Genomic DNA, 24,049 nt, shown 5'->3' on the forward strand with positions numbered 1-24,049 from the left:
CTTTTTTAAAAAAGCCTTACTTCGTTTTATGGGGGAAAAACCCCTAACTCTTATCCCTTTTTTTTATAATTATTATCCTTATCCCATCATTAAAAAAAATTCTTTTTTGCAACATCTCCTTTTTTCCTCTCCTTCACGTTAATTTTGTTCTAAAAACAAAAGAATAACGCTTACTTCTTCTTTTTTGGCTTATCCTTATCCAAAAAAAACTCCATCAGGAAAGCTCTCCACGTGTTCCTTACAATAACTTCCTACTAAATATTACTAATAACCCAGTAACAGTGGTCACTAACTACAACAAACTTCTCCTAAATTCAAGCACCGAATTTTGCTATTTAAATTTTAATAAAAAAACAATTGAAGCGTGGTATTTTTTGTTCGGGTAATTCTACAGTACCCTCCCTTTTTTTTGGGGGTACAACACCCACTAGTAGGCAACCTGCTATATAAGGCTACCAAAACATCACATTTGACGGTACCATCCTCTTCTTTTTCATTTTTTCTTTTTTTCTTAAAAAAAAAAAAAATCTATTTTGCAGGTTCTCCTTCTTTTTTCCCTCTCCTACACGTTAAGTTGCTTTTTTAAAAAAGCCTTACTTCTTTTTATGGGGAAAAAACCCCTAACTCTTATCCTTTTTTTTTATAATTATTATCCTTATCCCATCATTAAAAAAAATTCTTTTTTGCAACATCTTTTTTTTTTCCTCTCCTTCACGTTAATTTCATTCCAAAAAAAGAAAAAGAATAACTCTTACTTTTTTTATTTTGCTTATCCTTATCCAAAAAAAACTCCATCAGGAAAACTCTCCACGTGTTCCTTACAATAACTTCCTACTAAATATTACTAACAACCCAATAACAGTGGTCCCTAACTACAACAAACTTCTCCTAAATTCAAGCACCGAATTTTGCTATTGAAATTTTAATAAAAAAATAATTGAGACGTGGTGTTTTTTATTCGGGTAATTCTACGGTACCTTCCATTTTTTTTGGGGGTACGGTACCCACTAATAGGCAACTTGCTATATCAAGTTTCCAAAACATCACATTTGTCGATACCATCCTCTTCTTCTTCTTTCTTTCTTTTTTCTTTTTTTTGAAAAAAAAAATCTCTTTTGCAGGATCTCCACTTTTTTTCCCTCTCCTACACGTTAAGTTTCATTTTAAAAATGGCCTTACTTCTTTTTACGAGGGAAAAACCCCTTACTCTTATCCCCTTTTTTTATAATTATTATCCTTATCCCATCATTAAAAAAATTCTTTTTTACAAGATCTTTTTTTTTTCCTCTCCTTCATATTAATTTGGTTTTAAAAAAAATAAAAATAAAAAACTCTTACTTTTTTTTTTTTAATCTTATCTTATCCTTATCCAGAAAAAACTCTATTAGGAAAACTCTCCACGTGTTCCTTACAATAACTTCCTACTAAATATTACTAACAACCCAGTAACAGTGGTCACTAACTACAACAAACTTCTCCTAAATTCGAGCACCGAATTTTGCTATTGAAATTTTAATAAAAAAATAATTGAAGCATGGTATTTTTTATTCGGGTAATTCTACGGTACCCTCCCTTTTTTTTGGGGGTGCGGTACCCACTAATAGGCAAACTGCTATATTAGATTTCCAAAACATCACATTTGTTGGTACCATCCTCTTTTTCTTCTTTTTTTTTCTTTTTTTTTTTTAAATAAAAAAATTTTAAAAAAATATCTTTTGCAGGATCTCCTCTTTTTTTCCCTCCCCTACACGTTATGTTGCTTTTTAAAAAAAGCCTTACCTCCTTTTATGGAAGAAAAAACCCTTATTCTTATCCATTTTTTTTATAATTATTATCCTTATTCATCATTAAAAAAAAAAATTCTTTTTTGGAACATCTTTTTTTTTCCCTCTCCTTCACGTTAATATCGTTTAAAAAAAAAAGAAAAAAAAGAAGAAAAGAAAAGAAACACTATTACTTTTTTTTTTGCTTATCCTTATCCAGAAAAAAACTCCATCAGGAAAACTCTCCACGTGTTCATTACAATAACTTCCTACTAAATATTACTAACATCTCAGTAACAGTGGTCACTAACTACAACAAACTTCTCCTAAATTCAAGCACCGAATTTTGCTATTGAAATTTTAATAAAAAAATAATTGAAGCGTAGTATTTTTTGTTCGGGTAATTCTACAGTACCCTCCCCTTTTTTTGGGGATACAGTATCCACTAGTAAGTAACATGCTATGTTAGGTTACCAAAACATCACATTTGATGGTACCATCCTCTTCTTCTTCTTTTTTTTTTTTGTTTTTTTTTTTTTTTTAAATCTCTCTTGCAAGATCTCATCTTTTTTTCCCTCTCCTACACGTTAAGTTGCTTTTTAAAAAAAGCCTTACTTCTTTTTTTGGGGGAAAAACACCTTATTCTTATCCCTTTTTTTTTTTTAATTATTATCCTTATCCCATCATTAAAAAAAATTCTTTTTTGCAAGATCTTTTTTTTTTACACTCCTTCACGTTAATTTCATTTTTTTATTTTATTTAAAAAAAAAAACTCTTACATTTTTTTTTTTTTTTTTTTGCATATCCTTATTCAAATAAAACTCCATCTGGAAAACTCTCCATGTGTTCCTTACAATAACTTCCTACTAAATATTACTAATAGCCCAGTAACAGTGGTCACTAACTACAACAAACTTCTCCTAAATTCAAGCACCGAATTTTGATATTTAAATTTTAATAAAAAAACAATTTATGCGTGGTATTTTTTGTTCGGGTAATTCTACAGTACCCTCCCTTTTTTTTGGGGGTACAACACCCACTAGTAGGCAACTTGCTATATAAGGCTACCAAAACATCACATTTGACGGTACCATCCTCTTCTTTTTCGTTTTTTCTTTTTTTCTTAAAAAAAAAAAAAAATCTATTTTGCAGGTTCTCCTTCTTTTTTCCCGTCTCCTACACGTTAAGTTGCTTTTTTAAAAAAGCCTTACTTCTTTTTATGGGGAAAAAACCCCTAACTCTTATCATTTTTTTTTTATAATTATTATCCTTATCCCATCATTAAAAAAAATTCTTTTTTGCAACATCTTTTTTTTTCCTCTCCTTCACGTTGATGGTACCATCCTCTTCTTCTTCTTTTTTTTCTTTTTTTTCTTTTTTTTTCTTTTTTTTTTTTAAAAAAAAAAAAATCTCTTTTGCAGGATCTTCTTTTTTTTTTTTTTTCCCTCTCCTACACTTTAAGTTGCTTTTTAAAAAAAGACTTACTTCTTTTTATGGGGGAAAAACCCGTTACTCTTATCCCTTTCTTTTATAATTATTATCCTTATCCCATCATTAAAAAAAATTCTTTTTTGCGACATCTTTTTTTTTCCTCTTCTTCACGTTAATTTCGTTTTTTTTTAAAAGAAAAAAGAGAAGAAAAGAAAAACTCTTACTCTTTTTTTTTTTTTTTTTTTGCTTGTCCTTATCCAAACAAAACTCCATCAGGAAAACTCTCCACGTGTTCCTTACAATAACTTCCTGCTAAATATTACTAAGAACCCAATAATAGTGGTCACTAACTACAACAAACTTCTCCTAAATTCAAGCACCAAATTTTGCTATTGAAATTTTAATAAAAAAATAATTGAAGCGTATTATTTTTTGTTCAGGTAATTCTACAGTTCCCTCCCTTTCTTTTGGGGGTACAGTACCCACTAGTAGGCAACCTGCTATATCAGGTTACCAAGACATCACATTTAATGGTACCATCCTTTTCTTCTTCTTTTAAAAAAAAAAAAAAAAAAAAAAAAAAAAAAAAAAAACTCTTTTGTAGGATCTCCTCTTTTTTTTTCCTCTCCTACACGTTAAGTTGCTTTTTAAAAAAAGCCTTAGTTCTTTTTATGGGGGAAAAACCTCTTACTCTTATCCCTTTTTTTTATAATTATTATCCTTATCCCATCATTAAAAAAAAATTCTTTTTTGCAAGATCTTTTTTTTTTCCTCTCCTGCACGTTAATTTGGTTTTAAAAAAAAAAAAAAAAAAAAAAAAAAAAAACTCTTACTTTTTTTTTTCTTGTGCTTATCGAAAAAAAAACTCCATCAGGAAAACTCTCCACTTGTTCCTTACAATAACTTCCTACTAAATATTACTAACAGCCCAGTAACAGTGGTCACTAACTACTACAAACTTCTCTTAAATTCAAGTACCGAATTTTGCTATTGAAATTTTAATTAAAAAATAATTGAAGCGTGGTATTTTTTGTTCGAGTAATTCTACAATACCCTCCCTTTTTTTTCGGGTAAGGTACCAACTAGTAGGCAACCTGCTATAACAGGTTACCAAAACATCACATTTGATGGTACCATCCTCACGTTGTGTAGTACTAACATCACTTGTGATTGTACTTTTGTCACATTTGATGATTCCTTTATTTTTTCTCACATTTGATGGTACCACCCTCACATTATGCATTATCAAAATCACATGTAACTGTACTTTTGTCACATTTGGTGGTTCCTTCATTTTTTTTCCTCACATTTGATGGTACTATCCTCACATTGTGTAGTATTAACATCACATGTGATTGTACTTTTGTTACATTCCCTGGTTCCCTTATTTTTTCTCACATTCGATGGTACTATCCTCACATTGCATAGTACCAACATCACATGTTACTGTACTTTTGTCTCTTTCGATTGTTTTTTTTTTCTTCTCACATTTAATGGTACCATCCTCACATTGTATAGTACCAACATCACATGTGACTGTACTTTTGTCACATTCAGTGGTTCTTTTATTTTTTTTTTCCTCACATTTGGTGGTACTATCCTCATATTGTGTAGTACTAACATCACATGTGTTTATACTTTTGTCACATTCGGTAGTTCGCTTATTTTTTCTCATATTTGATGGTATCATCCTCATATTTCGTAGTACCAATATTACATGTAACTGTACTTTTGTCACATGCGATGGCTTTTTTATTTTTTTTTCTCACATTTGATGGTACCATCCTCACATTTTGCAGTACCAACATCACATGTGATTGTATTTTGCCACATTTGGTCGTTCTGTTATTTTTTTCTCACATTTGATGGTACCATCCACACATTACGCAGTACCAACATCACATGTGACTGTATTTTTGTCACATTCGATAGTTCCCTTATTTTGTTCTCACATTTTATGGTACTATCCTCACATTGCACAGTACCAACATCACATGTGATTGTACTTTTGTCATATTCGGTGGTTCCCTTATTTTTTTTCTCACATTTTATGGTACCAGTCTCACAAAGTGCAGTTCTAACATCACATGTGACTGTAATTTTGTCACATTCAATGGTTCTTTTTTTTTCTTCACATTTTATGGTACCAGCCTCACATTGCACAGTACCAACATCACATATGACAGTTCTTTTATCATATTTAGTGATTCCCTTATTTTTTCTCACATTTAACAATTTTATCCTCACATTGTACAGTTCGAACATCACATTCTTTTGTCACATTCGGTGGTTCCCTTATTTTTTTTCCTCACATTTTATGGTACCAGTCTCACATTGCACAATACCAACATCACATATGACAGTTCTTTTGTCACATTTAGTAGTTCCCTTATTTTCTCTCACATTTGACAATTCCATCTTCACACTATGCTGTTCTAACATCACATTTGACAGTACTTTTGTCACATTTGGTAGTTCCTTTTTTTTTTTTTTCTTACATTTGATGGTTCCATTTTCACATGAAGTAGTACCAATATCATTTCTAGGATACCCTTAAAACTTAAAAAATGACTGAAATACTCTTAGAACATAAAAAATGATTGAAATACCCTTAGAACCTATAAAATGACTGAAATAACCCTAAAACCTAAAAAATGATCGAAATACCCTGTAAACCTAAAAAATTACTAAAATACCCTTAGAACCTAAAAAAAGATATAAATGATCCTAAAACCTAAAAAATAATTGAAATAACCCTATAATTTAAAAAGTGACTTAAATACCCTTAGATTCTAAAAAATGACTGTAAAACACCTGAAACCTAAAAAATGACTTAAATGACCTTGTAATGTAAAAAGTATCTGAAATACCCTTAGGGAGCATTTGGTTCGCTATGATATGTCCTTGATGTAATTCACATTACAATGATTTAACATTGAGGTTTTTGGTGTATTTTATTTTTTCTAATATTACTAATTTTAAAATTACAAAATATATCACATCATCTAAATTTCATCACTTCATAATCAATTTAATGTTGTATTATTATATTGAGATTATAATAACGTAATATTACAGCTTAATGTAACATAATATTTCCGTAATGCACTTGAAACCTAAAAAATGACCGAAATACCCTCGAAACCTAAAAAATGACTGAAATACACATAAAACCCTCTAAAAAGACTGGAATACCCTTAGAACCTAAAAAATTATCAAAATACCCTTAAAACATAAATAAATAAAAAATGACCGAAATGACCTTGAAATCTAAAAAATGACTGAAAATACCTTGAAACATAGAAAACGACCAAAATACCCTTATTCTTTTTCACATTCGGTGGCATCTTTTTTTTTTTTTTTTTTTTTTTTTTTTTTTTTTTCTTACATTTGACAATTCCATCATCATATTAGTAGTATCAACAACACCTGTGACTATACTTTTACCACATTTGAATATTTGATGGCTCCCTCATCTTTTTTCTCACATTTGACTGTTCCGTTATCATTTTAAGCAATATTAACATCACATCTGACTAAAAAGAAAAACTGAAGAACTCGACATAAAAGCCTCTCCATCGCCAAAGCTGAGAGCAACCAGAATTGAAATACTTTGTTTCTTCTTTTGTGGGTCTTGCTTAGGGTTTTGTTTAGTAGTCGTGGCTTTGGAAGAGAAGAAGCTTACAAAGAGAAGAAGCGTAGAGAGAGTTAGAGACTAATTCGTAGGGATTATTTATTTTTCTATAATGAGCTTAAAGGGCAAATGGTTCAAAATATGTTTCGTCATTCTATTTCAAAAAAAAAAATGTCCTTAAGCAAGCACAAGAAATTAAATAAAGATGATAAAGAAAATGATTCATGATCTCGCACAACTTTTGAGTGCAATGGGCTTTGATGAAATCACTCATAAACTTTCAATATGTGCTTACATGCTTGCCAAAAACACTTTATATATGATGCGATTCTTTGGGAACTAAATATAAAGAAACTAAGAACCAAACATTCTAATATTTGATTTTTTTAGTAATAATTAAAATTTTAACAATGAATCGTCCCAAAATATGCACAAATCTTAAAATTTACAAAAATACCATGGAAATTACAGATGTTCAAAAATAGTCCTAAAATCTATGAAATGAAAAAAAAAAAAACCACAAGGCCTTGAATATGACCAAAATTCCCTCATTAACATATAAAGTGACTACAAAATTATCAAACTATCCCTTAAACCTCAAAATAATAGAAATACTCATAAAACCTTAAATTTAAAAAAATGACTAAAATACATTTTTTTAACTTCCAAAATTAATAAAAAAAAAAAAAAAAGATGCAACAACTTGCTAAGTGATTTGATTATACAATAGCAACAATAAAATGCAAAAACAATGTCATGGCTATACAATAGCAAAAATGTTTTGGTTTTAACATTGGAATTGAAAACAATTATTAATTAGATATGGTGTAGGTGGGATTGTGATAGTTTGGGTTTGGCGGGGCACAATCCAATGAAAGAGCTCCTTGACTTGTCGTTCCATGGGTCCAATAGAGGCATGGTGCATTTTTCAATCTGACAAATCACCCTTACGACTGCACAACATGCATATAAATAGTTTAACATCACTTCAAAATTTATAACATACAATTTCACAAGTATTTTCTATGCATTTCCAAAAGCAGCATTAGAATAAAATATATTTAAGATTATAAACACTCCAAGGTTAAATCAAAATCAAGCAATTCAAAGCTTCACAGCAAGCGCACAAGTTTCTATAAAACAATGTTACTTTGCGTTTACATAATAATAATGTTTGAAAACTCAACAATACAAATTTGAATGCGCAAAGCTAATAATCAACATGTCACTAGCAAGTTAACAAAATTAATAGTATAATTACATGAATGACTCAATGAAATAATCAAGCATCTACGACACAGATAAGATATTCAGTCCCCTAAAAGAGTAACAATTCTTAAATCCCCAAGTTCAACACACTTTTGATGGCTAATGCTAAGATATTTATGCCACTCTAGTAACCTGAAGCCATGATAACTCCCATGCTTGCCATTGCTAGCACCAACGACATAGTAGAGGTGTATCTGATAAACATGACAATAGGAATAAGAGCATACACTTAAATTTGTGGACTTAAACTTAAGGCTACATACCAATGGCCAATGTCACCTTTTTGACCAATCTAACATAAAGAAGCCATGAAAAAAATAGCACACAACTAACTAATTCAATTTAAATGACAGGAATAGAATCAAGTAAGGTCAACAACAACACCACCAAAATTATAAAAATAAAAATAAAAAACTAAAACAACAAATATCTGAGCCTTTTACCGTAAAAGGAAAAAATTTACGAAAAAAAATGGTAGTTGCTAAATTTTAAATATAAGCTTTTTTTTTAGTTTTTGTTATGGATGTGTAGTTCAAGGCTAAATTTTAGGATTAAAACACTGTGAGGGTGCTTTTTTTCTTAACACACAGGCCCATGTAGAAATAAGGATCTTGGGCCCTTTACTTGTTTTGGTGGACTGGGCTTGGTTCACTGCAGCTAAATTGAGCTGATTACAAACCAATTTGTGCACAAGTCATATAAAGCTCCTCAAGACGAAAATGCGATTCCTCCTAAGTAATAAAAAATACTATTATAAGTGTTTTAGTGTCATAAAATGACCCTTTACTCTTACAAAATAAGTAAAATAAGTATTCATAATATTCACAATGAGAAAGAGATTGAAATAGAATATTTAAGGCTTATCTTTTATTATATAAACATTTAAAAGAATTCCTTCACTTGGTACCCCAGGCGTACTGTTGTAGGATCCCAGGCGTACTATCGTGGGATCCCGGGGTGTACTAGGCTTGTAAGAACCCAGAATACTGATTCTCTGAACTATATGATCTTTCTCCATGCTTATTATGTAATAGAGTTTTGCTCTTTCCCTTTACCTCTATAGGTCCTGCATAAAAAACACACTATACAATACACATATCTTCAAATAATTAGTAGTTTTTTAAATTAGGATATACATTTTATTACATATACATATATGTAAATGAATTTCATGAGAATGATTCAGTCACGAGGATCCTGGCCCCAATTCTCACAGACTAAGTGCCTTTGCACAAGACTTATGGGATTTAGAACTCAAGTCCAAGTGTCTTTACTTAGGCATTGCCTTCCAAGATAGTTAGGTGAGAAGGATTTTTGTGGGAGAGAGTGATATCTGATGTGTGCATGTTTTGGCATATGTTTTTTTGGAGGTTAAGTGTGTCCAAGACCCAAGTTGAAGTGAGGACCCCTGTAAAAAGACTCAGCTTTTGGTTGAGTAAAAGGAAAAACTAACAAGCAAGAATATATGTATTGAGCAGCAAGAAACAGTAAAGGAAGACAATGTAATAAATAAATACGCGAAATAATTGTTAGAGATCCTCAAATCAATATGAGATATTTTGTTATTTTTCTTAATTGTGGATTACAATGTGCTCACTAGGAAGTGTTATAAGGTCCAAATAAGCTCAAAAATTACAGACTTAGATGGCTATCTAAGCCTCTAAGACTTGCAAAATTTGAATCCCTTTGAATCCAAGTATGTTCTATAGTGGCTGTTTCTGGGATACCGAGTGCTGTTTTCTACTTTCTTTGAGTTTTTAACAGAGTTTTCTCAACGATTCTTGTTCTGATTTCCTATTGCTGAATCTCCCTTTCAATGTTGACTGTCTTCTCCTTTTATAATGTCATTATAGGGTTCAAATACCACTGATTCTCCCCCTTTGGCTCCTTGGGTCCCAAAGCCATTGTTATGTCAGCCACTTTAATGGTTGGTTCTTTCCCTGTTTCTGATAGTTTTCATCTTTTAGTGCTGTTTCTCTAAAAGTCACTTGCTGACTTTCCATTCCGGGGCATCCTTGGGCAGCTAACTTTCAATCTCTCTTCTTTCAAGGTTTCTTACTTTTCAAACTCAGCTTTTGGTTGTCTTTCTTTGTTGTCATTTTTCCCAGGTGAGCGGAATCCATTTCTGCTGGGTTAAAGGTTTTCCCAGCCACTTCTCCTTATAGTTCTTCATTCTGGGTTCCTCGAGGTACCAGCCTTTTGTTCATGAATTGTCACTCTCCAAGCTTTCTAGTTCTTTGCTGCACCACTGGGTGCTTGAGAAGGACATATCTGTTCTTCGTGTCTTGTATTTCATGGTACCCCTTTTGAGCTGTCTCAATCCCACTTTAGCTGTGCTACACGTCCCAAGGATCCCGAGCCTCTAGCAGCCTCTAGGTATCCCAGTCCAATTCTTTCACTGGATTTTTAATGGCCTTTTTGCTTGAAATTTGAACATACATAGAGCCTTGATGTTGATTCTTTTTAATGGCCTTTTTGCTAGAAATCTGAACATACATAGAGCCTTGATGTTGATTCTTCTTGCTGCATATCCTCTGGCCTGGCCGAGATCCTTGCTGCATGTCCTCTGGTCTTACCCGAGATCCTTGCCGCATGTCTTTTGGTCTTGCCCTAGATCCTCTTCTTTTTTCTTTATTATTTCTTTCTTTTTCCTTCTTTTTGGGACTTTGAGCCTTTATGGTCCTTCTTAACTTCATGAATTGGGCCTTCTTTTGTTAAGGCCCATGGTCTTTCCTTACTTTTCATGGAATGGGCTTTCTTGTGAAATTTTGACCCTCAACAAACACTACATTTTAAGATTAAATATAACTTGATAACTGCCACAAATAAAACAACAACACACCAAAAAGTAAAAAACGGATGCATCTATGTTAACAGCATAATCAACTACACATATAACATCCTATTTCAAGTTCACTTCCAATTTAAAGATAGATAATTGCTTCTGTATTCCAAAGGGTAATTTAATTGTGTGACACGAACGAATTGAACAAACAATTACACAAAAATTAAACAATACCCGCCTAGATTTTTTCGTCTCTCCGCACTATTGTTTCCATTTTCAATCTTGGTGATTTAAAGACCCCTTCTTCCTGATATAAAATTTAAAAAATAAAAATAAAAATAAAAACAAAAACCATAGCTTTCCTAATACTCCTTTTAATTGTGCCAGTATTATCTATCTATCAACTCAAGAATTATGAACCCTTTAGAATGTGTAGTAAGTAGCTGACACAAATAAATCTTAATTATTAAATCATTCTCTTTTATTGATGTTGTATGAATCATGCTTACCTTGGCTTATGTTATGCGTATGCTTATCTTGGCTTATGTTATGAGTATGCTCACCTATTCCACGTTTTAGATGTAGTGAATTATTTTACAGCTTTAACTGATGTAAATATTTCAATTTCCTACATTGATCCATCAACTTCTTCATAATAGCTTTTGTGAAGGTCATCACATGTATTTTGTAAGTAGTTTTATTGTTACAATTTCATTATGCATTTTTAATATATACATTATTTATAATATTTATTCAATGGATCTTTTTTTTTTCCTCCCCTAAAGGTTAATACTAAATTATAGCATCATCTTCTAATCAATAACACATTGATTACTACATAAATAAAATTGGCAAAAATTGATAATAATTACGAAATACTAGTCTCTGAGCACGCGCTCACGTTCGTGCTCAGATGCTCTTCTATTTTTTGGGTAAGGGTTAATTTAGAACATTTATTATAATTTAAGATTACTATATTCTCCAATCACACAAAAAAAAAAAAAAAAAAAACCTAGGGGTGCGATGATAATTTTTTCATTACACCCCTAGTTTTTTTTTTTTGTGATTGGAGAATGTAGTAGTCCCAAATTATAATAAATATTCTAAATTAACCCTTACCCAAAAAATAGAAGAGCCTCTGAGCACACGCTCACGCGCATGCTTAGAGGCTAGTCTATACTACTATTTAAGAGGCTTCCTCCTGCTTGGACCAAATTTTTTTTCTTTCCAAAATACCCTTACACCCTTAGGTTTAAGTAGAGGCAAAACTAAAGGATAGTCCTGTAAAAATACATATCTAATTTGCACTAAAACATTACCTACAAAATAAGAACACTCTCTTACTAATCCACTTTTTCAAAGCAACTATACGTTTATTTTATTTTTTTTTTTTAAACAGAAAAATAGATTATGAATTATCACATCAATTAAATAGGTTTAACTATATAAAAAAAAAAATTAAAATCTCCATCTGACCACTTTTTTTTTTTTAATTCTACCAAAAAAAGAAACACTCCCCCATCTTTTGTGCAAATTAAAAAAAAAAAAAAAAAAAAAAAAAAAAAAAAAAAAAAAAAAAAAAAAAAAAAACCCCGAGAGGGATAAACACATATATAAATCCCAAAAATCTAAACCTCCCACTAACCCACATACAGTTCATCCGTTTCCTATGCACACACTACACACCAAAACTACCTCCTCACTCTTCTTCTTCCACTCCATCTCCTTCCTAACATTGCAACAACTACAAACCAACACCAAAACCCTTCCACTATAACGTGACTGCAGTAGCCATGGCAGACAGGCAGAGTCTTCCTAGATGCACCATCGTCAACTTTCAACATTGAACCCTTTAAAGAATATTGCTAGCCAAATCAAAGTGAGTAGCATTTAAATGAATTTCGCTAACAATACATTTTTGGGTTTTTTTTCCCCTTCCTTGGTTTTTGAAAATGAAAATTGAAGTGTTTACAATTTGTTAAAGTAGGTTCCCAAAAATTTTGACACTGGCAATAACGAAGTGTTTACAATTTGTTTAAGTAGGTTCCCAAAAATTTTGACATTGACAATGACACATGATAAAAATTTTCGTATAAGTTTAGCGTCTTATTTGTTCTTCACCCTATAGTTAAATAAGTCTTACACTTTTTCTTTAATTGAACAATTACAATACATGCCCATGCTTTGGCATATTGGTCTATCTAAACATTGATGACAGCTTTTATTTTAGGAACATACGCAGTGGTGCCACTTTCCTTGGGGAATACTACAGCTGTTATTATTATATGCAGTAAGTGCAACTCTCACTCCCAGATCTTATAATAATTAATAGGTAACACTTCAAATACATAAATCTATATGTTTATTCGATTGGTAATTCTTATTTAATTGGGATCCCCTGCTTTATAGGATGATGCAATACACTTGAAAATGAAAACTGGTTGTTGTTCATATACAATTTGATTTAGAATAGATTTTCAATGATGCAGTAAATCTATATGAACAAGCCCAAGGGAGAGGCATTTGTGAGCATTACAATTTTCATTGGATACCAATTGAGTAAATAAACACTCTCTCTTTTGGTCATTGTTCAATTAAAGAAAAATTGTTTCTTTGGATGCTATGGAACCATAAACTTTTTTTTCTACACGTTGATGCTTCAGAAATTTCATGGTTGAAGACTTACTTTTCACGAATCTATTTTTTTTAAGCATTCTTTGAACTTATTATTTTACATTTTACTTTTCCATGAAATCTAATTGACATTTTTAGGTAATGCCTTGATTTCTATAAATTCTCTAATTTTTTTTCTTTCTATCTGTCTTAGGAGCTGGGAGGTCTGCCCTAGATGATGATAGTAGGAAAAACAATTTGCCCGGAATTCATAAGTCAGTTTGATTTGCACCAAGGCATTGGTATTTGTTTCTATCACCATTTTAGGAGGAATATGAGATGAGGAAGGGGATCAGGGGATAAAAGAAGGGCAAGGGAAGTTTAGAAAATTGCGTAAATATGAAATATGTGGTTACAGGCTTACTGCTTTCGATGAAATCTATTACCCTTTCTCTCTTTCTCTTTAATGTGCCCCATCCTCTTAATGTAAGTTCATATAATGTATCAAATGCTTAAAGTCATATCCATATGAATGGATTTGGAAATTCTTTATGGTGGCTTCATATTTGTCTTCTAAAAAAAAAAAAAGTTCTGTTTTGTTTTTGTTAGTTTTCATGTGAGGACTATGCTGTGAAATTTCATAAACTTTTCCTGTTTAGGAAAAATAATGTGAAAAAAAACTAAAAATAAATCACAATTACAATGGGAAGATATATATTGCATAGAATATTTTTCCCTTTTTCATAATCAAAATGGGGAGTGTATTTGGATTTTTTTTTTTTTTGGTAATGGACATTCGCACAACAAGTTTTTGTAATGGATATTCCCACAACAATTTTAAGTATTGTGTCTCATGATTTTAAACCATGGCAAATTTTTCATCCACACTAGCCTCTAAGCACGCTTGTGCGCGTGCGCAGAGGCTCTTCTATTTTTTTGAAAAAAAGTTAGTAATTTGCATCTATTATAATTTAGAATTACTACATTTTCCAATCACAAAAAAACTTAGGAGTGTGATGAGTATTATGCGTTAGCAAGTGAAATAATTTTTTCATCACACTCCTAGATTTGTTTGTGATTGGAAAATGTAGTAATTCCAAATTATAATGGATGCAAATTATTAACTTTTTTCCAAAAAAAATAGAAGAGCCTTTGAGCATGCGCATGAGCACGTGCTCAAAGGCTAGTATCATATATTTGTCTTCCAGTAATTTTATTTGGATAATTGTCCATGTAAATCAAACTTATAGTTAGAAATCATTGTTGGGTTGAAGCGTAATTCCATTTCTATGCTGATTTGGATATTGCAGACTTTCTTTCTTTTGCAATAATTTTGACCAGTTCTCTTGGTATAAGGCTCATATTTGTAGGCATTTAAGTCAAGAAGCTCGCAGCTGTGGTTATTTGGTGTTATGGTTGGATTGTGACCATGAGGGAGAAAATATTTGCTTTGAAGTTGAAGGTAACTCCCCAAAAACCCGCTATTTATTTTTCTTTCTTTCATGTGAGTTTTTGTGGATAGTATCAAGTACGATTTTCTTGTTTTTATGACAATATCTTTAACAAGAGTGTGAATGTGACACGCTGTAACTTCTACCCCACGTTGAAAGTTGAAACACTACTTCATCAAAATGTAATGCACGTATGATAGTTACAGTGGGAAGTTTTTTTTTTTTTTTGGTTTCCCACAGTGTTTCCTCAAGGCTTTCAACCAGAGACTAATCATTGTTCGTGCCAGATGGGCCCACGAAGGGGTAAAGCACTGGTCCAGGAAATTCTTTTCAAAGTGCAGGTAGCAGGACTCGAACTAGGGAGCACACCTAGTCAAGCCCAGTACAAGCACTTTGAAACCAAGAGCCCAACCAACTTGGCCAACCCCTGGATTTACAATGGGAAGTTACATGTAACTAAAACACTCCCCACGTTGAAATACCTTCCCACCCACTACAAACAAAAAATTCTCAATAGCTGAACTTCTCACAGACAAAAACTCTTCCCAATAGTTTGTCACGTGTACAAGGACTACTATTCCTATTTCTAATTGAAATAGAATTTTTGTCAGCAGCTACTATGCTCACAAACAAAAATTCTTCCCAGTCATTTAATACGTGTACAAAGATTACCGTTCTATATATTCCTAATTGACATACACTTTTTGCATTCCTCAAGGACCATGTATCATATGTATGAAGTTTACTAAAGCTTTAGTAAACACTGATACCAATTTTGATGTGTTATATTTATAAAAAAAATCACTAAATTAGGATTCTTGATGAGATCTGGAAGAATTCTTGAGATAGTTTTATGTTTAAGGGTTTGGGTAAGGTTAGGTAAATAAAAGATTGGATTTTTAATAAATATGGATGGCTGTTTGGTGTTAAACAGTGAATATAATGAGGAGAACAAGAAGATGAACCATAGGAAATCACACCAAGATTCCCTAAGTAATTACACTTAGGAAGGAGAAGGCAATCACCCCCTCAAAACTTAAAATAAGCTACTGAAAGTTTATTAAATTCAATCTCTTACTAGGATTCATAATAATGAAGAAAACTTACTCAGAATTTCTAACCAATTAGGAGAAGGACTAACATTTACTAAGACTCATTGGCCATTGCTACAATCTAATAGCGATGCAAGAAAAATATTAATGCTTTCAAGAAAGAGAGAGAATTTGAGTAGAGAGAGAAAGTGGCTTAGAGAGAGAGAGAGGGGGGGGGATCTCAACATCAATATGATCAAAGATAAAATCCTATTCAATCTTTATATATTAAGAGGATTCAGAAAGTTAGTTTTTTTTTTTTTACTGTCAAAAATACCCTTAAATTAATTAATCAACAATTTAAAAATATGGTTAAAATAGTAAATTGACAAAAGAAAGTTAGTTATTGTTTTTTTTATAGTAAAAATACCCCTACCTAAAACCTAAAAAAGTGGTTAAAATAGTAAACTGACAAAAATAATAAATCCCTACTTCTACGTTAAAATGTCTTCCTATTTCTAATAAATTTCTACTTCTACTCAATAGCTTAAAAAACTCCCCACGTATTTATCTTCTCCACATTTTCTTAATAGAATTTCTCATAAAAAAGAAACGTGTAACATAAAACTTCCTCACTTTTCTTCTCAAAAAAAGAACTTCCCACTACTCACATTTGAAAGAAAATAACTACCCCTCTAATACAATAAGGAAAAACTGTCCCACGTTAAAAAAAAAAAAAAAAAAAAAAAAAAGTGTCAAGACAAAACTATCCCATGTTTCTTTTTCAAACTATTATATTATCATTTTTTTTTTTTTGGATTTATTACATTATCAATTTTTTTTTTATAACTATTACATCATCAATTGGATTTGGATAAACACGCAAAAGCTTCTAATTGAAAAATGAATCCTATTCTCTTTGAAAAAAAAAAATCCTATCTATTTTTTCAAATTGTGATGAAAGAAAAATTACAATACTAAATCCAAAAAAACTATCCTGGGCTTGGGAGTTTCCATCTAACCTGAATTAAGTGTTTTTCATAGATAAACCTTTGGGGAATGACAATACAAGAGAACTCAGATGCAAGGATTTCAACATCACTCAACAGAGAAGGTTTGAGATTAGAATGTTGAAAGTTGCATCTATTTCTTTGAAGCCAAAGGTTCCAAATACCAAAAAGAAAGAAGATATCCAAGGTAAAGGATTTATTAGGAATGGTGCTACTAGTGAGGGCATTAGATTTAAGCCATCTATTACAGGGAGAAGAGAAAAATTCAGGGTCATTAGCAGGAATCCCTGCCTCAATCCAGAACCTTTTGGCCACATGACAATCCCTAAGGACATAAGAAATGTCTTCCACCCGAGAGCAGTGAATGCATGAGGGATTTACTGTGAGCCCTCTGTGATGAAGTGTATTTTTAACTGGGAGACCATTATGAATACATTTCCAAATGAAAAAATGCATCTTAGGGTAGCATTTGAGTTTCCAAATCCATCTGCCGTCAAAGGAGAAAGTAGGACCTACCTCTCCAAAAGCCAGATTATAGGCATGTTTAGAGTCAAAAAGGCCTTTGGCTTTCCCATCCCAGCAGAGAATATCCTTGCCAACAGAGGCTTTTCTAAGGGGAATGGCTTTCAAAATCAACAACCAACTATCAGGAATTAAAAAAGGATATTTGGGAGCAATCCCATTGACCATCAGCCATGGTGTTCTTTACCATAAGATTTTCTTCAGCAAGGGTGAGTGGACCCTGTATCAACTGCCTGAGAGGGCCAAAGGTGGTCCACTTATCATACCAAAAGGACAAGTTGCTGTTGTTGCCAATAATCCAGTGAGATCCTTTGGTGCATAGTTCCTCACTCTTGGTGATGGCCGACCAAGTTCTAGAGAACCCATGTTTGCGAGGGTGATTTCTATTCAAGTATTTCCTTTTGAGAGTTTCAGCCCACAGCTCCCCTTTACAATTTTTGAATCTCCAACATAACTTGGTTGTAAGAGACAGATTTTTCTGTTTCGCAGCTTTAATTCCTAAGCCTTCCTCATCTTTATGGCTAGTCACTTTATCCCAACCAACAAGGTGAATTTTCCTTTTAACCTCAGTAGATCCCCAAATAAAATTTCTGTTAATTTTATCAAGAGCATTATGAATTCTGGCAGGAAGATCATTGTCATCTATTAATATGTACAGAGCTATGGTATTTCAACAATGCCTAAATTCTTGTAATCTTCTGGACTTGGGTTTCCAGGGACCTAGGTTCACCTGCGTTAATAAGAGAGACTTCCTAGCCTTCATTCAAGAACGAATTGATCGATGATTTGCTAACACTAGTTGGCGAACTATGTTCCCTGAGGCCTCTGTTTATCATCTGACCAGGCTGCATTCTGACCACTACCCTGTACTTCTTAGCCTCAACCCAAGCATTGGGAACCATACTAATAGACCGTTTAGATTCCAACCTATGTGGCTTTCTCACCCCCTTTTCAAAAAACTTGTCGAGGATAATTGGAATGATTCCTTGTCTCTTCAAGCCAATAACTTAGCCTTCACTAATGCAACCAGGGTGTGGAACAAAGAAGTTTTTGGCAATGTTTTTCATAAAAAGAGCAGACTAGAAGCTCGTATCAAAGGCATTCAGCATGCTCTAGCTAGTAACCCGAACCAATTTCTTATTAATCTGGAAAGGATTTTGTTAAAGGAATACAACCTTATCCTTCAACAGGAACATGATCTTTGGGCCACCAAATCGAGATACAATTGGGCTATTCTTGGCGATAGAAATACTTCCTTTTTTCATACCTCTACCATTGTTAGAAGGAAAAGAAATAGGATAGACAAAATCATTGATAGCTCGGGTAATTGGGTGCATGAGGCAAATGAGGTTGCCGATGTTGTTAGAAAAGGATTTATGAAGCTGTTCTGTACTGAGAAACATAGTGCTCCCAGAAATTATTGGGTGCTACCCAGTTGGTCCAATGTCCTGTCTGAGGAAGCCTTGTTTTCCCTCAACCACCCCATCTCTTCAGAGGAAATTAGGGATGCCCTGTGGTCCATTAAGTCTCTCAAAGCCCCTGGACCGGATGGTCTCCATGCAAGCTTTTATCAAAACTCTTGGGCCATTGTTCATGAATCTGTTGAAAAGGTGGTTTTTGAGGCTTTTCAGACTAGCTCCATCCCTGATTATCTTAATCAAACCTTGCTGGTCCTAATACCCAAATGCCAAGGTCCTGATTCCATTAATCACTTCCGTCCTATAAGCCTTTGCAACACAGCTTACAAAATCATATCCAAACTCATTGTCCAAAGACTTAGACCCTTTCTGGACCAAATTATCTCTCCCCTCCAATCTGCCTTTGTTCCTGGGAGACGAGGTATGGACAACATGATCATTGTTCAAGAACTAATCCACACCCTCAGTTTAAAGAAAGGAAAATCTGGTTTCATGGCAATCAAGATTGACTTAGAAAAAGCCTACGATAGGCTAGATTGGAACTTCATAAGAGATATGCTAAATCTGTTTAAATCTTCCATCATACAGCACATTCTAGAAAATTTGAAAATTAAAAACTATAGGAAAGCGTTGTTAAAATTGAATTATGAACTTTGTAAGTGGGTTGGACTTGGTGGGTCAAATGAGTTGATAGATTGGACCAATTGGTCGATGGAGCATACCTACAAGGCATACAATTTGGGTTGGGTTTAATGTGGGTCAAAAATGTATTGTGGGCTCAACACTTTATATAAATTAACTGGGCCCACATTAAACCAAACAATGGGACTTACAATTTGGGGCTATTCCTATCCTAGAATAGGGAGAACCAAGCATTGTGATCCAAACAACGATTCTGCTTCAAACTTTGGCAAATCAATGTTGTGGACGACACTTGGAATCTGTCGACATCCACCACTCTGGCAACGGAACTTGCCATTGACAACTGAGGAACACAGGAAACGCTACAATTCTTCGGCAACTAACCACTGCGATCAAAGGAAAAAACACTGAGCCAAGTAGAAACATGTTGAGAACCACGGTACCCCTACTATAAAGGCTGTAAAAGGCCTATGAAGCATCCTGTTCTCATCGGAAAACACCAACTGCAGTAGCCATGGGCTTGGTTCCACTGTTTCACGACAACAACAGTTGTGAAGACGGCAGCCATTACCAACATTTCCACTCACCACCCATATAAAACAAGGGTACTACCCATAATAGTATCTTCATGATACCATGTCAAAGAAAAGAAATGAAAATCATATTGCCAAAGGGTAGGAGACTGGCGCTTTTAAAATGCACTGTTGAGTTTACCGACGTATTACCTCTCCTTGTTTACGATTCCCTGTAGTGTGGCTAAATGGTTGGAGAGGTTATAGAGAAACTATCTGTGGGGTGCCTCGAATGAAAAGTTAAGTTCTCTTTGGTGGCATGGGATAGTGTGTGTTCTATTGCTACTAGTGGGTTAGGGATACGAAGGTTGGGGAGTTTTAATCAAGCTCTAAAGTGTTTATAGCAATTTGGGACTGATGTAACTCATTTATGGAGATGGGTTATTGCTACGAAATTTCGGGAGGAATGGCGTGGTTGGACTATGGGATTAGCTAGGGAATTGCATGGGTGTAGCTTGTGGAGTATATGGGGCTGGATGGGACACTTTGCAGCTGTTTGTGTCTTTGGAGGCAGGGGATTGTTCTCGTTTAAGATCTTGGCATGATGTATGGTGTGGGAGTCATTCTCTTATTGAGTTGTATCTGGACATTTATGCTTGTTTGCTTGATCAGGATGCCTCAATCCGTTCAGTCTTGGGTTGTCCAATGGGAGGAAGGGCGGATCTGAAATGTGATGAGATGGTTTTCATTGGGAGCTGGAGGCAGTTGATTCTTTCTTAGATCTCTTGTATTCCAATATTCCTAGGAGGGTGATAGGATGATATGAATATTCAAAGGGAGTGGCATCTTTTCTGCCTGCTCTTATATGAGGCTATTCGTGGTGCACCGAAAAAACATTTTCCACGGAAGAGCATGTGGAGTGCTACGGCCCATAAGAGGGTCTCTTTCTATGTTTGGGCTGTTGCCTGGGAGACGATCCTTACCTGTGATAATCTTATTAAGCGGGATCTTACATTACTTTAGTTGGGTGGTGTTCTATGTGCTTGTGTAGTGGGGAATGGGGATACGGTAGATCATTTGCTACCAAATTTTGATGTTGCCTTGTTTTTATCTGGGTGGAGAAATTGGTTTGGGAAGCATTATTCAGCGATTTGGAATTCTGTACTGTTTTGTTTGATGTTGCTATTGTGGAAGGAGTCAAATAAGCGGAACTCATCCCTTTGAAACTTTCTGACCCTTTCTAGAAGATTTCCACCCATACAGCATAAGGTGCAACCCATAATAGTATCTTCCTTTTCAGGCTCAGCATTTCGCTAGTAATGGACTATGCAATGTGTATATTTAGTGGATTCATTAATGATAAAGTGACAGTTTTACACTGGCAGTCAACTTATTGCAACCATGCTCGATAGCTGTGAATAGAATATATGACAAGACCAATAGTATTGGTATCTTTAACAAATTGATTGCCAGTTCCTCTCAAACAAGCATTTACTTGTCAGAAAAAGTTCCTACTCTCTCAATTTTTTTTAATTGCTGCAAAATGCATATATAAATGCATGGCAGTTTGGATAAAAACTGCACGTTATCCACTTGTATTTTTTCCCCCGTCCCTTTACTATTCGCATGATGCTCACGCCAGGTAAATTTCAGGTCATGCTTTTATTTCAGGGGATGCTTTAAAACCTCTGCAAATAACATTAATTGTTTTTTGCAGTTATTGATTGCACTGGCTTTCGTATGAGGGAAGCTAGAAGAAGGGTTTATCGTGCGCGGTTATCTTCTGTTACAGACAAAGACATTTTGAAGGCCATGGATAACCTTGTTGAACCCAATGAAGATGAGGCACTGGCTGTAGATGCTCGGCAAGAGGTAGATTTGAAAGTTGGAGTTGCTTTCACGCGATTTCAAACTACTTATTTCCAGGGAAAATATGGGAATCTTGATGCTAGAGTCATATCGTTAGTTCTATTTTGTCCCTCCCATTTTATTTTGTAGTTTATTTATCTGACATCATATATTGCTTTTGTCCTTAGTGCTTTTGCTCTTTGTTTTGATGTTTGTGAATGATCAGGAAAACTCATATTCTCCGGAAATATGTGAATTACAGATATGGCCAGAAATTATATTATGGAAAATAGAATGGATGAAAGAGACAAAACTAGGATCAAAATTTAGGGGGGGAACCTCAATAAATACATAATTCTATTAGCATATATTTAATGTTAAGAAAATATCAACAAAAGAGAGAAGAAACAAAATAACCGTTTATTAATATATTTTAAATTAATAATTTAAAAATAGAATTCAACATTCTTTTAAATAACAAAAATCACCTACAGTTGATTTTGTACTAAACTTTGCAACAATCTCCCTTTCAATCCTAATTTTCTTTTGATTAATGATACATGAATTTATAAAATTTATATAATAAAATTTGTAATACTAATGACTATACACTACACATTAGCACCAATTTATTAACGCAACTATTCAATTATATAATACCCCACATAAAATTAAACTAATTTACTAATAAACAACCAACTAGTAAGTAGTAAGTTAAAAATATATATATATATATATATATATATATTTTAAGTTAAAAATTAATAGCCAAACACACCTGCCATCCCACCCCACACACTGATTAATGGCCACCCACCCACCCCACTCTCACTCACTACAAGTACATTAACTTAGTTTGTAATTTGTATTCATCTATCTTTCTTCTTTTTATCTTTGCGCATATTTTTTCTTTTCAGCAAAAATAGTCATATCTTTTTTATGAAAATTCAAATAGTGAATCTTAACACTCATAAAAAAATAGCTTGGATCTAAAAAGAAAGAGTAAGAAACAGCTAACACAGTAACATAGATGTTGTAGTATAGTTGTTTGCCAGTTGGGTTTTATCAATTTCATGGGCCAATTTGTAACTTATTGGGAGGAGGGGGGACCAAAAATAATTATTTTGGGCTCAATTGTTAAACTATTCATTAAATGTGTATACTATTACTATTTTTAATTAAAAAAAAAAATTGGGAGGGGGGCAATGGCCCCCTCAACCCCTTACTAGTTCTGTCTCTGGATGAACACCTAAAATTAAAAAAAAAATTAAAAAAAAAAAAACATAGAATGGGTAAACTAAAAATAGGGTAGAGAAAACTACAGTCTTAGTGATGGAGTCTTTGGGTTATTTTTTCTTCATCAATAACTTCTAGAGGATAGATTCTTTTTTCTTTATTAGTAACTTCTAGAGGATAGATAGAAGTGACAAAACCAAGTCAAGCGGCAAAACATAGGTGTAGGTACCAAGAATTTTTGCCTTTGGCTTTGGCTTTTTTTGGCTTGATTGTCTTGCCTTGCCTTGGCTTGAATTCTTAATCCCACATTGGAAAGATGACTTCCCTCTTAATTTAGATCGTGCCGCCCCCATCGCTGCCCCCTCCGCCCAGATCACGCCGCACCACCAAGATCGCACTGCGTTCGCACCAAGATCGCACCCACTTAACCTCACAGCCATGCTCCACCACTGCATGTCTCCAATCCACCACTGCCATCACCACCCTCGCTATCATCCAAGCTACCCTCCTCCATGCGTTTCGATCCACATCCAAGCTACCCTCCGTTGGTACCGATCTCTGTCTTTCCCGATCTGGCCGCTGCCGTCCTCCGTTGATACCGATCTTTCTCTTTCTCGATCTATCTCTCACTCTTTCTTCCTCCTCTCACCGAGTATATTATGGATATATTGTGAATAAATGATTTTATTTTGATTTTTGGTTGTATTAAGTGTATATTTTGAAATTTTCTGTTATAAAATTTGTTTGGAAGCTGAGAAAATAGCTGAGAAAATGTGAAGCATTTGTAGGAAAATGGCATTTTCAGAATGTTATCAAACACTGAAAATTGTTTTCCGGACTATTTTCCATTACTGAACCAAACACCCGGATTTTACTTTCCTTAC

General features: G+C 33.6%; 1 protein-coding gene across 2 annotated transcripts in view; it reads left to right on the plus strand.

Moving 5' to 3' along the window:
- LOC126733366 (DNA topoisomerase 3-beta) overlaps positions 1-24,049 on the plus strand; it is a 97,940-nt gene that overhangs the window by 7,771 nt on the left and 66,120 nt on the right. Inside the window, exons 1-3 of one of the 2 annotated variants that reach the window (XM_050436632.1) lie at positions 13,737-13,981; positions 14,852-14,957; positions 21,799-21,953. The exons of the other annotated variant lie outside the window; for it this stretch is intronic. Coding sequence (XP_050292589.1) covers positions 13,895-13,981; positions 14,852-14,957; positions 21,799-21,953 — 348 coding nt within the window. The 5' untranslated portion in view covers positions 13,737-13,894. Of the gene's footprint in view, positions 1-13,736; positions 13,982-14,851; positions 14,958-21,798; positions 21,954-24,049 lie in introns of those variants that run through there. 2 annotated transcript variants of the gene reach the window in all.

This window comes from Quercus robur, chromosome 6 (assembly GCF_932294415.1).
Source record: "Quercus robur chromosome 6, dhQueRobu3.1, whole genome shotgun sequence".
In the NCBI taxonomy this organism is placed as follows: Eukaryota; Viridiplantae; Streptophyta; class Magnoliopsida; order Fagales; family Fagaceae; genus Quercus; species Quercus robur.